Consider the following 16901-nt stretch of genomic DNA (forward strand, 5'->3'; position numbering starts at 1 on the left):
CATGTCATTGATATGTCAGGCACAGGAAAATCTCCTCACCTGTTACTTGCTCATATGATGACAAACACCAGGCCTACACTTTTGCAAAGAAAGTTACTAAAACTATGCCTGATGGTGATGATGAATATTGTAGTTCAGTAGCAATATATGAAACTATATTCCAACTACTTTAATTGAGTCATAAGATAAGATAATCCTTTATTAGTCCCATAACTGGGAAATTAGTATTACAGCAGCAAACATGATATAGAGGGTGCAAAGCATGCAAGGATAAGGGCATTTAAAAAGAATAAATACACAGGAAACAAGTACCTGCAGCTGTACACAATACAGAAAAGAAAAACACTATTCACACTAGAGTCCCTCAAGTTATGATTAGTGGATGGATTGATTATTGTACCGATTTGTTTCAGGATTAGTGGATGGATTGATTACTATAAGCGATTATAAGAAGTCCTCTGTGAGACCATGCCATTTACTCAAGCAATAATGTCTGAACACTTCTTGTTTTAAAGTCTTTTCAGTTTATTACAAACATCCTTGGGGGGCAGTCGTGGATCAGCGGTTAGGGTGTCGGACCCGTAACCGGTGGATCGCTGGTTCGATTCCCTGTCCCGGTGTCCATGGCTGAGGCTGAGGTACCCTTGAGCAAGGTACCTAACCCCCACTGCTCCCCGGTCGCCCACTGCCCCGGGTTTGCTGTGTGTGTGTGGGGAACAAATTTCGTTGGAGTGAGTTCCCTCCAATGACAAAATATGTCACTTTCTTTCTTGTGCAGTGCAGTGACACTTAAAGTTCCAGTAACAGCGCAAACAAGGTGCCAACAGCAAAAGACAGATAAATATTATATAAATATATAAATACTACAAACGAGGTAATAAAGTAAAATACTATGTGCAAGTGCATGTTCACTTGCCCTTTCCTACATGGATGCTGTGATGTGATTGGAGCAGAAGCAGCCAATCACAAGTTTTCACCAAGTTCTCTGATTGGTTGACCTTGGTGGCACATTTATAACGTGCAAAACTCGAGGGAGCGCCCAAGTGAAGTTGAGCACACGTAGCTGGGGTAGACTGAAAGGAGGAGGAAGTTATTTTTTGAGCACAGAATCGATTTTTGGTCTGCTCAACCACATTTTGTGCACACAATTTTAATTTTTTGCACTCAAAATTTCCCTGTGCGCGATCTGAATTGTGGCATGAATATAATTTTATAAAAAAATCGTGAGGGTTTCCAATGGCCCACAGACTACAATGACCCCTGATGCTACCCGGAGTCTAGTATGCCGTAATGCAGTGTTTCTTTTTTTGAGCCGCAGCACACATTTCACATTAGAAGGATCGCGTGAACGAACTATCTGCTTATCTGGCTAGGTTGCTGCCTGACTAAACACATCATGAATGGATTATCGATATCTATGGATCACCGCTATCGGACCACAAATGGATTACTGTGAAAGGATATATCAGTCACAATGGACGTATGGATTAACCACTACCAGAGCACACATTGACTGAGTCATTCTACCAAACCAGTGCCATTTGTGTCCACGTTTGATGAAGTGTATAAGGCACAAAAAATGTACCAAAGTATGTTTCTAAAGCTTAAAGCTTTTAATTTCATTGTTCTTGTTAACATGATATATGAGTAAATACTATATTTTTTGAAAGTGACATACTATTTTTAATCATTTTCATGAGTACATGGCCATTTTCACATGTCCATATTGACCAACATAACATTTGCATCCAAAATATCACCAAATACAATTCAGATTTTTATCAAACCTTTATTATTTCCACGAGTATAAGTGTGTCACTGATTCCTTAAAATGTATTTATTCACAATAAAAACATTCTTTTTGGTAAAAATTGTATTATTTGTGTGCGTCCCTCAGTTTGTCTTACCACCCCGTCACACTCACCAGTTTTGTCTATAAATAACTGACTGTTGCTTTAAGTGACATCACAAAGAGGAAGTGACATAATTTGAACCTCTGGAGCAGCCAGGAACAAAGAAGGCAAGTTCTGACATTCTTTTTCATTTTTTGTTGTTTTTTCATCTTAGATGAGGTCCGTCAAGCTCAACCCAACCACCCCGTCATGCAATATTGAAAGGGAAAACTGTTTTTTATTAAAAAATTTACATTATTAATGTAAAGAAAATGATATTTTCAATTGAAAGTATACTCACTTAGGTCAGGAACTTGACCACTTGGAGAACAGCGGCCATTTTAGGATGAAATTTACCACCCCGTCACATACCACCCCGTCACATGTTTTATTGTGACGGGGTGGTAAGGGATGTGACAAGGTGGTTCTTCTTCAACTCACGCACAAAATTATGTCCAAATTATGTAATACTGTAGTTTCAATACATAGAATAAAAGTCTTGATCACGTGTTACAAAATATTTGTGTTGCAAGAATAATGTTACATTTCATAACAGATCTGTCTCCAGCATGGCTCCATTAAGTGCTGCTGAGAGACAACGTCAATGCCGTGCACGTCGTGATGCTGACCCTGTGAAAAGGCAGAAATACTTAGAGAGTGAGCGTCAGAGATGGAGACGGGATGTAGAGCAAGGGAAAAAGAAGAGGATTAAGGATCTAAGTGAGCGAGGGAAACGTCAGCTGCGTAAAAAGTGGAGGAAGCAAAACAAGAAGAGGAAAGAGAAAGCAGAGACTAGGAAGCAATTGGCCACCCCTCCTCAGAGTCCAGATTCTGTCCAACAGCCAGAGCAGCAGCTAGGGTCTTCAAGGTCAGGATAGTAAGCAGTTAGGACTGAAAATAAATGGACACATGTAGAGAATAACAAGCAAGCCTATCATTGATGAAATATTGTTTACATATGGTATGCATGACTGACCTACTAAGTAACCCAATTAATTTTTATTTTGTTTTGTTTTAGGCAAAGTAAAGAAGGAAAGCGAATGTCCAGGAAGAACAGAGATGTACTACGCAAAGAAATTGAAAAACTAAAAAAATCGCTAGAGAAGGAAAGAAAACGAGCTGACAAATACAGAAAAAGATATAAGCGCTCAATAATAGGAAATAAGAACAAATCACCTCGTTCAAAAGTATATGAGTTGACTCAGAAAAGCAGAGTAAGCTCCAGAATCAGAAAAACACTACTGTATCACGAAGCCTTGATTGCAGATATAAAAAACAAATACTCTAAAGCAAGAAAAGAAAAAGAAAAACAACTAATCGCAAAGGTAACAGTGGGAAGGATTGTGAGGAAGTACAGGCTACAAGGATTTGCAGAGAATGCCCTAGGATTCTCAAAGAAGCGCCGCAATGTTCAGAGTGAAAACCTCTGCACCACCAACAGACAACCCACAAATAGGTTCACCGCTGCTTTCAAGTCCAAAGTCAAAACATTCTTCACTCGAGATGACATCAGTCGGATAACGACAGGAAGAAAGCAAACAATTACCAGGAACAAGGTGAAGAAACAGAAAAGGTTTCTGGTTGACACAATGAAAAATCTCCACAAGAAATTTCTTGCTGAAAACCCCCATAACATATCATACTCCCTTTTCTGTAAGCTTCGGCCATTTTGGGTTGTACATCCCACTCTTTCTGACCGCAACACCTGTCTGTGCAAGATCCATGAAAATCTCAGATTTGTTGTTGAGAAGTTGCATCATTTGAGGTTTATTGGTACCTCAGATCTTGAGAGTCTGACCAAAATGATAACCTGTGACACCTCCAGCAAAATGTGTGTGTATGATGAGTGTGCAGAGTGCAAAGACAAGACTGTTCAGCTCTCCAGTTTTGATGGCTTGACAAAGGTTGCATACACTCAGTGGGTCACAGCAGAGAAAGAAAGAGAAGATACAAGGGAGGGGCCTACCACAGTCAAGACCACAGTGAAGAAAACAATGGAGGATACACAAGACAATCTTGTGGAGTTATTTCACACTCTCCTGCATAAATTCAAAAGGCACACATTCAACATAAAACAACAGTACTCCTACTGCAGAGAGTTAAAACAAAACATGTCTAAAGAGGAGGCAGTGATTCACATTGACTTCTCTGAAAACTACACATGCAAATACAGTTCAGAGATACAAGCTGTCCACTTTGGCTCCTCACACCAACAAGCTACTCTGCACACTGGTGTTTTGTACATTGGTGGTGAAAAAGAGCCCATTTGCTTTTGCACTGTGTCATCCTCCAAACACAAAAGCCCCCCAGCTATATGGGAGCACATGAATCCGGTGCTGGATTATCTGCAAGCCACATATCCGCAGGTATCAGTTCTACACTTTCTGAGTGATGGACTATGTACTCAGTACAAACAGAAAGGGAACGTCTTCCTTTTCAGTACAGAGCTTGCAAGACGTAGTCTGAAAGGCGGCACATGGAACTTTTTTGAGGCAAGCCATGGCAAGGGGGCCCCTGATGGTGTTGGGGGGACCCTCAAAAGAACAGCAGATAAGCTGGTGACCAACGGCCGGGACATACCTGATGCCCGTGAGCTTTATAAGGCCCTCAAAGAAAACACTTCAACTATCAAGTTGTTTTATATTGAGAATGAAGCAGTGGAGCAGGCAGTGGAAAGAATGCCAGGCCAGATCAGCCCAGTGCCATCTACAATGAGAACCCACCAGGTGGTAACATTCACTCCAGGGGAGATCTTTTACAGAGAGGTCAGCTGCATGTGCTCCACTCACAAGCAGCTATGTCAGTGCTTCACAACAAAGCACTTCTCTTTTAACCAGACAGCCCAAAAGGGGCTGACAGAAGCCATTGCTTGGGAGTCTGGAGATCTCCTTGGGAAGTGGTGTGTTCTCAAATATGATAATGATCTTTATCCAGGGATCATCCTGAATATAGACGAGACGCATGCCCTTGTGAAATGTATGCATCGTGCTGGAGTCAACAGGTTCTTCTGGCCTGCAAGAGAGGACATCCTCTGGTACCTTTTCGATGAGGTGCTTGAAATCATTCGAGCACCTCAGTCTGTGACATTCCGTCACATGGAGGTTCAAAAAGATGTATGGAGGCGACTTTCCCAGTCCCTTTCATGATGCTTCTGAGGCTTTCAAGAGTTCCCCCCCTTTTTAGGAGCACCCTGATATAATATGCTCATTTCTGAATGTTCGGTCCATGTTTCTTTTCAAAGAGTTAAAGTTAAATTGTTCTTTGCCTTTGAACCATTTTTCATAATTACTGTTAAAATGTCCTTAAGGAGAATGAAATGCTAATCAAATTTTTGAATATTGCATATTTCATGTTGTTATTCACATATTAAATGATCAGTATTTGCTAAATTTATTACAAGCATATGAATATACTTAAACTTTAAGTTGTTGTTTTGTTTTTTTGTTGTATTAATAAATCCTAATTTTTGATATGTGATGTATGAAAAAATATATATATATATATATATATACATATGTATATATGTGTGTGTGTGTGTGTGTGTGTGTGTGTATGAATATATTTTGGCTCTTGTATCATTAAGTCATGCCTACTTTCATATCCAGAATTAACAAAAGTGTCTAATGTCACAATACCAATAGATCATATAAAAAGACAGTTTGTCCATACCACCCCGTCACAGCAATAACCACCCCGTCACAGGGTCATCTTGTTAAAAAATGGATGGAAACAGTGAAATGCTTCATAAATTAATGTTGAATAACGTTCTTGTTTTGTGGACTAATCAAAGGACTATAAGTTTTATTTCAAATTTTGAAGTCGATCTATATTTTTTGCAAAAACAATGACACCGTTGACATGTGAAATTCATATTTCACGGCTAATGAGCCTAAAAACGAAAAAAAAAAACAGATTAAATTACATACTGTATTGATGGTTTCCAAAAAAGGACATTTTACTAGCAGCAAAACATTAGATTTTTTAAATTTACTTAATGTACCATCACTCAAGTAGTGTACATATTGTCCGTGACGGGGTGGTACAAAAATGGCTACAAGGTCTAAATAAAAAGGATATTATTAATAAGGATTTTATGTCTGAGGTGGGAAAATATGTTTTCTTGGAGGATTAATATGTCTTTCATGTTGTGGATTTTGAAAAAAGGAGTTTGCTCTGCATGAAAATTTTACAAATTGCAAAGTGGAAATGGCACCTGTTTCGGAGAATGACTCGACTATACAGAGTAATTGCCATCAGGTAGGATAAGTGTTTCCCTACAAATGCTAGCCATTGCTAATGTGACAACGAAAAATAAACAAAAAGGCAGGGACAGGACTAGCGCTGGCTTTGCGGACAGACTAAGACACAAATAAGAACACACGGGGGGATGCAAGTCAAACCAAGGAAAACCACTACATACCAAATCATCACCTGCCACGCCAGATTATAGGGAGTAAGAGGGGAACCACCACCGGGGACATCTACCATTCCACTGCTGCCCTGGAAAGGAACAAACACAGTTATAATACCGACGAACATACACACATGGACAGCATGGAGCAAACTGGCAACAGTAGTCAATAAAATATATATAAATAATAATAATGTGTACCTGGGAAAACAGGAGCAAAAATGTCTCACAGGCAGGACTGTAACAAACTCCGCGACAAACATGCACTGAAAGATTAACCATTATTGTAGCATTTAAGCTAGCGACTTTCCTATAATTTAGTGCACTTTAAATAAATAAAAGTACAATGGAATGTTTACAGGCCGGTTACTGTCGCATTTGAGAAATGCCAAGCTATACAAGTACTATATAAATTTACAGTGTAGAATAATAAAAGTTCGTCCTTTTATTAGCAGAGCTCATTACGACACGACTGTTGTGCACTAGTAGGGGCAATTTGGTTATCCCTTACGAAACAAGAGTATATTGCAATATACAAGAATTTATATTGCAATACATTAGGAAATATATTTCAATATATGAGAAACGTGCCCATATATTTTAACATATATAGGAATATATGGATAGACAAAGTATTGATATGTATCGATTTTTATATTTTAGAATATATTGCTGTGTGAACAAACCTATATTACATTATTGCTTGTATGTTTCTTGAAACAAAGTAATTCTATGAGCTAAGTAAGCTCCAGGCTCCAAACCAGCATTTTCCATGACAGTCATATTTCATATTATACATCCATATGGATACATTATATGTGGCTATATATTGATTCATATATGGTAAAATAAGTACCAGAGTATTATAAAATACATAAATCATTAACAGCAGCAAAAGTACAAGAGTCCACTTTTTATTTCCCCACATTTCATTCTCAACATTGTATTTCAGTCCTCCACACTGGAACGTGGAGGAATACATGCATAAAGGCTGGCATAATGTGGCAGATCAACTAACATGCATTTCCTGTTGAATTTCATAACATCAAAGACCTGTTTCCTGCCCTGCAACACTCTTTTCAAGCCAACTACATTTTCTAAATGTAGCAGTGAACTGTGTGATTTGTCATACCGTCTTCCAACAGCAAAACATTTTCTGTCATCAAGTCTCTCAACCAAAATGTAATAATACACAGTGATTATGTGTCCATTATGCAACAAAACAGTGAAGCTGTTCCTTTTCATTACTCTAGTGAACTGCTCAGAGTAATACAGTTCTCCTTTGACCAAAATTCTACTGAATATTTTCACAACTGTATCCGTAGTGACTGAAAGTGTCTCTCTCATGGCCAGTATCTCTTCGTTAGTAAGTTTTCGTACAAAGTGTAAACCAAGCGTAACAACTTGGTCTGCAACTCTTTCAAAATGTTTCAGCTTCTTTTCACTGTCTAGTGGGCCACCATCTTTTTTCAGATTATGATACATTTTACCACAACATATGTCATCATAACTTTCTGAATTACATGTGACATTTCCTGAATTGAGACAACATGCAATATCTTCTCTTTGAAGAAGATGTTCCAGTTGTGTTTGAATGGGTAGATATAGGAAGAAATTTCCATTCTTCACTGAGCTGTTTCTATCCCATACAGTGTTACATACAGAACACTGCCCTTCAGTGACTTGGTCGCCAATGTAATATTCACAGTTAGGGCAATATATATGACATTCTAGGTGACCTTGTATTGGTTTAAGCTCTTTTAGGAACAGATGTTTTGAAGTCAGGACATTTTCTGGACAGTGGATATTAATCAAATCTAAAAGATCAGACAGGGCCACACCAGTAAGTGAGTGTCTCAAAGCATATGAAAGTATAAGTAAAAAACTCTGAGCTTTTGTTAGTTGTGAGCCTGTGTAAAGAGGCTCATCATTTACTGGCAAGCATTCATTAATGTGTGATCCCTCATTTACTGATTTGTCTGTGCTGTCTTCCATGGGAAATTCTTCTCCACTGCCAATGGATTCAGAGTCAGTAAAAGACTGCAATAGTGGTTCAAACACACCAAGGTCAATACTCTCCTCAAAACTGTAGATTGATGACTCTGTTGTTTGGCTCAAATTTGGTGGTAGTTCATCAGATTCAGCGTCTGTGTGCAGGTTCTGTAAGGGGAAAATACAAGTCAAAGGAAAAGTTGACTGACGTTTGTAGCATTTGTGTATAAAGTGTAAAAATAACTCTTATATTCATATTCATATTCTGTATTTTGGCCTGTTGTGACACCCTCCACCGCTCTGATTTTGGCAACCTAGCTTGCAAAATGTTGTCTGGGAGGAGGAGTAGAGCATGCTATGTTCTGTTGAATTTGTTATTACAGTACCAGTATTTGGCCAAAATCTTACATACAGTTCCTATAAGTTCAAAGACACTGAATTCATATGTGAGATTGGCCTGTTAAAATTACTTACTGTAACGTCATCACCATTGATGTCATCGCCTTCAGCTCTGCCGTCAGAAGATTCCTGACTGAGGTTCTGCTGTGTAAGAATAAAGAAGTCTTAGATGAAGTGCTATCAGTGAAACAAACATAGAACAGAAGTTTAGAAGTAGTTATCTGTAGATTACTTACAGTAATCCCACAACCGTCATGTTCGTCTTCTGACCCATTGTCAGAGTCGAAGTCAGAGGACTCCTGATCCAGTTTCTGCTGTGTCAGAATGGAGAACAGTTTAAGACAAAGCATATGTACAGTATGGTATGCATGATTATTTTAATTCTGTTTTAAAATCCAGCGTTAATTAGCAAGAATGGGGGCTCCAAAGGACTTCCTTACAAATGCCAAATATGTACAAAGTGAGTGGAACCATTCAAAACAATATTCTAGCCATACAGTATCAATGTCAAAAGTAAATTACACTTACTGTAACGTCATCGCCATCGATGTCATCGCCTTCAGCTCTGTCGTCAGAAGATTCCTGACTGAGGTTCTGCTGTGTAAGAATAAAGAAGTCTTAGAGGAAGTGCTATCAGTGAAACAAATACAGAACAGAAGTTTAGTAGTAGTTATCTGTAGATTACTTACAGTAATCCCACAACCACAATGTTCGTCTTCTGAGCCATTGTCAAAGTCGAAGTCAGAGGACTCCTGATCCACTTTCTGCTGTGTAAGAATAGAGAACAGTTTTAGACAAAGCATGTGTATGGTATACATGGTTATACAGTACACATGTAGGATGTGCATTGCATTGTACCGGTAATTAGGTCGTACTTTATTCATATTTAATAGCCTAAATCCTAACAAAAAAAAATACTCTTTAAAACGCCAACCGCCTGCAAAGTGGAGGCAACGATAAGATTTTACCACCAAATGCCTCAAATGGAGGGCTTTCCAATTGTCCCACTAAACAGTTGGTCTGACACAGGACTTTGCTCAACTTTCCAAATAGATATTAATCAAGGAGGATTATATCTCAATGACCTGGTTAAAATATGTTAATTTAGTGTAGCATACTGTCCAATGTCCACAAAATAAATAATAAATACATAGATAATAAATACACGCAAAACGTCATGTTCAGGACTCACCATTTCCTGGTTTGACTGATGCACGTTGATGGCCTCAATCAGTTTCCTAGAATAAGAATTATCTTATTTCAATGAGTATCTACTGTAAGAGGCTGAGAGTAGGCTACAATAGGCCTATGTGACAGTGTGTATGTGATCCCACCCCACCACACCCACATGAAGGGCACGACTTGTAACTGAGCGGCTCTGGAGTCATCTGTATAATTGTCCGTTTTTGAATACTTTTGATTTTACCTTTATATTTCAACTTAAAAATGTTTTACCTTGCCTTGTTTGGTATCATTTTTTTCAGAACAATCTCTCAAGTGTGACTTTACTGTTAATTTTTCATTTTGACCTACTGTATTAACACACTGGACCTAAAATCACACAAAAATGTAAAATCCGAGTGGGGAAAAAGTTTGATTTTTCACTGTGAAAATCACAAAAATTCTTAACGAACAATTTTTATAATTTAGAATGCAAATATAAATTGTAAATTTGAAATAATTATGTGCAAATTTAGCAAACAAGAAGTTATTTACAATTATTCACACTAAAATGCAGGAAATGCGTCAGGCGTTTTATTGTACAGTAATGTACAGTATGTACAGTACAGCTATAGCACAACACAATCAGTGTCACAATAAAATACACCACAAGTTATTTGTAACTCCAAAGACCAGAAAAATGACTAAACTACACACTAAACACACTGCACTACACACTAACTACGCTAAACTACACTCCAAACACGCCAAATGTCATAAATCATATCTCAAAAAGCGCTCTCGCCGTTCAGAATCTCTCGTTCGCTGCCGTTTCTCCGGCAACTTTTCCCTAGCAACAAAATGCCATGTGTGGCCAATCACATATTCTGATTGGTTCCTGTGGTGTATTTTTTCACCAATAGGAAAGCGAGTGTCATGTTTCCTTACAATGAGCCGGTGTTTACTGCGTTTTCTTGCATAAAACTCGCACCAAACGTGGCGACAGTGTTCAGAAAAAAACACCGCGTATATTGTTTATCATAACTCGGGTTTTACTTTACATATTAAGAAATTTTAAAAACTTGTATATAGTTTGAAGTGCTAACTTTTGACTCAAATTAAAACGGAGACTCAGCGAGGCTGCGTCTTGCAGCTACGTCATCTTAAATCGGTGACGTCAAAAGGACGCGCCGGCGCGTCCGTCGACTCCTAAGGCTGTGGCAGCCGTCGGTAATGATTGTCTGTCTGTCTCTCTCCTTTTTTGTGTGCATTGCGCCCTTAAATGGTTCATCATGCCGTGTAGTAGAAAAACACTCTCATGTCTGTGAACCAGTGTGCTGCATCATGCTAGCTACGTTTAGCTAAGTCTCAAGCTTGTAAAAAGTCACGGAACAAATCACGAAACTACAACAGTAGCCTAAATACAGAACAACTGTTTGATAATGTAATTTAAATAGACTAGGTTGGGGTAAAACACAAACCTCCTTTTCCAGTATCTCCTTGTTCTTGATGGAATCTCATATTCTGAATCTGGGGAAGTGTATTTCCTTCTCCTTCGGTCCATGCCTGCCTCTCTTCTTCTGGAGGAGTGATGAAACGATGGAACAACGAAAAGACGAAACCCTCCACAGCATCAAAAAAGACCGCAGCATCGACGTCTCGCTTGGTTTCCAGAGGTAAATATCCCATTCATTTCCCTATGTTTTGTACGGTGAGCACATTATAGTAAATCAAGACTAAAACGTTAAATTAACCAAGAGAAGCGGGAAAAAAATAGATTTGCAACATTACCCAGAATCCTACAGTGTAAAAGCAACGTCAATGATTGGTCGAGCTACTCGTTACCATAGACACGATAGTTTAATGGGCGCGAAGAACGACAAGTCACTATCATTGGTTATCACCATCCTCCGCTCTATTCTCTGCATGTGGCAGCCGTCGGTAGTCGGTGAGAGGAGAAAATGAAGTTCGCTCTTGTTAGCTGGTCAAAGGGAAATGATAAAGGTGCACTTAGTATAGTCCCCGTTAACTGGATCATAGAATTTGATCCGGAAAACACAGAAAAAGAGTATCTTATCGAGTGCCGCAGCATCGGTGCGAAAAGGCCTTCTAATGGGTGGTCAGTTGAATCAGCATACATTTTGCAGTTGGCAGGCAAGTACTTGTGTTTGTCATTATGTCTTAGTCATATCATATTGATCATGATTGCAATGTGGTCAAGTAACGTTAGCTTTGGGAACATGAATGAAGCGGACTAGGCCGAAAGTCAGCTGCCGACCGTTAGGGGCTGATAGTCAAGGAAGTCCCGCTTCATTTGAACTTCTATCCAGCTAGCTGCTAGCTAATATTAGCTTTAGCTACTTCATTTGAATTTTTCGCAGGCTAGCTAACGGTCATCAGTCATGGGTCTCATGTCAAGAATTTAGAAAAAGCATTGAAACATAAATTAAACATCATTAAACCACATTAAACATCAATTAAACCTAATTTGAAAATTGTCACGTAAGATTTGAGTTGATTTGTAATGAATTCTTAACTACCACTCATAAATGCCTTCATTCCTTGATTGATAACATTGTTAGGCAACATTGTACAGTTAGTAAAAATCAGTATGATGGCTGTAGCGCATTGTGAAATTAAAGGAGAGGTTAACCAGTCAATATAGACTTGTGCATTTATGAAAAACACCATCACAACCCTAAAAAAATTCTAACAAATGGTTTCGTAACTGTTTTTTGTAGTATTAGGTGTACTTAATGACATACTAAAGGTTTACCAAAGTTTGACACCAATAAAGGCCTGATTTCAATTATGAGGTAAATCTCCCATTGAAATGAATGGAATTCTGGTGGATTTTGAAGAAAAATGTCCATTATAGTATATTTTGATCTGAAGGACGATGGGGAAATTGGTTTCACCATTCATCCCATATATTTTCTGAAAGCATATCAGCCAAACATGAAATTAAGTCAGTCTCACCCCCAGACTTAAAACACCTGGTTAAAGCAACACTCCACCATTTGTGGAAATATGTTCATTTTTCATCTCCCCTTGAGTTAATTAATTGAGCCATACCTTTTTCCTGTTCATCCAGTCCTTCTCTGAGTCTGTCAATACCTTTTTAAGCTCCAAGCTGACATTTATCACTGAAACGGATTAGACCAGGTGAGATGCTAACGGTCCAATCCGATTCAATGATAAATGCTAATTGGAGCTAAAATTGGTACTGCCAAACTCAGAGAAAGACCGAATGAATAGGAGAAAGGTTTGGCTCAGTTAATTAAATCGAGGAGAGATGGAGAATGAACAAATTTCCAAAAATGGTGGCATGTTGCTTTAAAATCCGTCCAGGCATTGTCCTGCTGTGGGAGCAGCGTTTTTTGGCTTTAGCTTGGCACAGTTGCTGTAAAGCAAGGGAGTCACTCTTGCCAGCTTACATGCTAGTGACTCCCTTGGTCTTGCTTCTGTGTTTTTACTAACAGAAAAGGAGTCTACACTCAAAATTGCTGAACGGGAGCTTTTGGAAAAAGACCAACCAAAGGGAAAAAAAAGAAAGAGGTTACCCAACAAACTCTACCTTAACATCCAGGAAGAATCTGTAGTCCTAGTTGCCAAAAAGGTAAGGGGTTCTTTTTATGTCAGCTGTTTTAATAATATATTTTTTACATCTTTGATTTTTGTACTTGGGTTGTGAGCCAGCCTAACACAAACAATAGAAAATAAAAAGTATTTGAAACCCACTGGCTGGCTGAGGCCTTTTTGTGTGGAGTTTGCTATTTTCTCTGGGTACTCTGGCTTCCTCCCACATGCCAAAGTTTGCATGCATGTTTTGTTATTTGGTAGATAGGTGTTTCTGTATGTTAGTGCTAGTGGACAGCTATGAGTCAAAACACATTTAGCCATGGGACATGTAAAGCTTAATGATTCGTTATAATCCATGTATGGTTTCATTTTCCTAACTCTTGTGTGTATTGCTTCATGCATAATTTATTTGATCATTTTTACCCAACAGAAAAACTACAAACTCCTTGCGGCAAGACGGTCTGAATTATAGGTTCTCTCCCAAGACGAACCCATCCTCAGCTCAGAGGACACTGAGACACTTGCGGATGAGATCAAGGCTCTCAAGGAAGAAAATCAAAGACTTCGTGAACAACAAAGTGGAGAATCTTCTGCAGCCACCAAAGACCTCGAGAGCCAACTCAAAGCTTTGAATAAAGAAAACACAAGGCTGCGCAAAATAGCAGTAAAGGGTAACTATCTCTTTTAGATTAAAAAAGGCATTGTTTTAGATTGCATAAAGCATTGTCTCCTGATTTTTGGTGTTATTCTTAAAGATATATGCCTACAGATATAGTATAGGTTAAGATTCTAGAAGGAACAAAATTTAACTGAGGAAACACTCCCGGAATTCTCCCATGTGCTTAAGTTACTTAAGCTTTGTGCTTTTCAGCCTACACACATTTTACAAAAAAGTTAAAGTTGTTGCTAGAATGCACAACTATCCTTCTGGCATGTAAGTGACATACTTACATCATTGGTTTAACTAACAAATGACTGGAAAGCATGCAGCTAAGTGGGACTTATTGTTGGTTCGGAGTAATTCCAATCAGAGCGCTGTTACACGAGTTTGGAGAGTGCTGTTGATAGCAAGGAAAGCAAAATAATTTGGACCAACATAGACCGAGTGGCAAACATACTGCTTACGCTTATTCAATGGAACAAGTAAGCTCACTTTCACTTTAATTTTTCAGGTTCCATAGAGTTAGCATAAGCTGCCAGATCGCCATTTGTTCTGTTGTGCCAAAATCTTTTGCTCTCCTTGCTATTGACATCACTCACCAAGCTCGTAGAACAGCGCTATGATTGGAATTACTCCAAACCAACACTTAAAGCACATGGAACACATTTTGCTGCACTTTGAGAAAGGAAAAATGATCAGAGATGTATTTATCTATTTTTTTTTAAACATGTTATCCTCCTCATGTTGTAAATATGGGCCATATTTCCCAGAAATCCCATCACTTCTGGCGGCTGTTAGGACCCTCATTGCGGACAAGGTCACCAGCAGCTCCAGCTATGAAGGGGAAAGTGAATATGAGGCCAGTGCTGCTACACCATCATCTGCTGCAGCATCACCTCCTCCACCCGCATCTCCCACACCTCCCAAATCAACAACAGTAAGTAAATTTTTGTAATAATCTATTGAAAGCATTGTCCTTGGTTATTTTATTTTAAAAACATCAATTAAAAACATTCTGTCATTGGTGTTTCTGTTTCTTGTCTTTTCTTTTTACAATTAATTAGGTGAAACTAGGGAATGATGACTCCACCAGAGTGTCAGCACATTGCTGGGAGACAGCAAAAGCTCAGGCCACAGCAAAAGGCATGGCCCGCACCCTCCTGCTGGGCCTATTCAGTGTTGAAGTTCTACTGAAATCGAACCTAACCGGAGGGCTTAACAAAGTGGATCCTACAGCTGAGAGGCGTCAACCCCTAGATCCAGTCAAGCTGAAAGCTTTACTTGGTAAGAAAGACACCCTATGCAACATTCTATAGCATTCTATAACAGCTACAGGCATGTGAAAAAATTAGGACACCCCATTAAATAATCAGCTATTTATTTAGAAATGGTTCACATATCAATGTCCAGTCATGTTTTTATGTATTTCTCAAAAAGAAAATGATTTGATTGCAATTTAACAACAAAAATGAACATCGTTTGACACATCAAAAAAATTAAAAAAAATAAAATATGTAGGAATAGGAAAAAGTTAGGACACCCTACCCCGTAATAACTAGTGTTGCCCCCTTTGGCTGATGTAACTTCAGTGAGCCTTTTACCAGTGTCTGACATCGATCAGGAGAAATATTGCCCCACTCCTCAATGCAGAATTCTCAGCTGTGAGCTATTTGAGGGGTGTCTTGCATGTACAACCCGTTTCAAGTCACCCCACAGCATCTCAGTGGGATTAAGATCAGGGCTTTGACTTGGCCATTCCAGGACTCTTCACTTCTTTTTTAGCCAGTCCTTGATGGATTTGCTGGTTTGCTTTGGGTAATAGTCTTGTTGCAGTACCCAGTTACGCTTCAGCTTTAATTGCTTTTACAGATGGTTTCACATTTTCCTCAAGCATCCTCTGATACACAGCAGAATTCATGATGGATTCTATGATGGTGAGTTGGCCAGGTCCTGCTGCAGAAAAGCATCCCCAAACCATGACACTGCCCCCTCCATGCTTTACAGTTGGTATGAGGTTCTTTTCTTGGAAGGCTGTATGGTTTATGCCATACATGTCCACTGTTCTGGTGTCCAAATAATTCAATTTTAGACTAATCTGTGCAAAGAACCTTAATCCAGAAGTCCCGGTCTTTATCTATGTTCTCTCTGGCAAACTTCAGAGTGGCCTTATTATTTTTTCTTAAAAGACAAGTTTCCACTTCAATCCACTTCATCTTTCCTTTTGAAACAATGTGCAACAATGAAACAATTTCTTCTTTTATAGATGCAGTTGTGCAGAAGCATCCGGGGGTGAAGATTTCAGAAATACGAACAGCCCTTAACAAAAGGATTTGTGAGTTACGGCACCAGCAGAAGATAAAGTCCATGGTCAACTGAGTGAGCATGTGTGACACTTAACACTTTTGATTGATTGTTCCTGTTTTTTTTTTTTTTTCCACAAGGGACACTTGCACTGTTGCACTGATTTTTATTTTTTATTTTTTTTATTATTATTATTGAAGCTGGTCCGCTTTTTGATTTTTTTTTTTTTATTTCAAGTGTTTTTTGTTCATTTATAATTTTGGATGGGCGGCACGGTGGTGCAGTGGTTAGCACTCTCGCCTCATAGCAAGAGGGTTCCAGGTTCGAATCCCGGTCTGGGCCCTTCTATGTGGAGTTTGCATGTTCTCCCTGTGCCTGCGTGGGTTTTCTCCGGGTACTCCGGCTTCCTCCCACAATACCAAAAACATGCACATTAGGTTAATTGGCTACTCTAAATTGCCCCTAGGTGTGAGTGTGAGAGTGTGTGGTTGTCTGTCTTTGT

The 16901-nt window shown here is 38.9% G+C and overlaps 1 protein-coding gene and 1 long non-coding RNA gene across 2 annotated transcripts; one reads left to right on the forward strand and one right to left on the reverse strand.

The window, feature by feature from the left end:
• Positions 1-7752: 7752 nt before the first annotated feature.
• LOC124049552 lies at positions 7753-9389 on the reverse strand. Its single transcript, XR_006841426.1, has 4 exons — positions 9223-9389; positions 8931-9008; positions 8770-8838; positions 7753-8463 (listed from the first exon to the last, which is right to left on the reverse strand). It is a non-coding gene; the product is annotated as an uncharacterized LOC124049552 (long non-coding RNA).
• A 2287-nt stretch (positions 9390-11676) lies between these two features.
• Positions 11677-16615, forward strand: LOC124050001. The gene is made up of 6 exons (XM_046372165.1): positions 11677-11803; positions 13338-13474; positions 13910-14108; positions 14869-15035; positions 15163-15382; positions 16362-16615. The coding sequence occupies exons 1-6, from the start codon at positions 11677-11679 to the stop codon at positions 16472-16474; spliced, it is 963 nt and encodes a 320-aa protein (XP_046228121.1). The 3' UTR covers positions 16475-16615.
• Positions 16616-16901: the final 286 nt, after the last annotated feature.

Source organism: Scatophagus argus, chromosome 18 (assembly GCF_020382885.2).
Source record: "Scatophagus argus isolate fScaArg1 chromosome 18, fScaArg1.pri, whole genome shotgun sequence".
Classification (NCBI taxonomy): domain Eukaryota; kingdom Metazoa; phylum Chordata; class Actinopteri; family Scatophagidae; genus Scatophagus; species Scatophagus argus.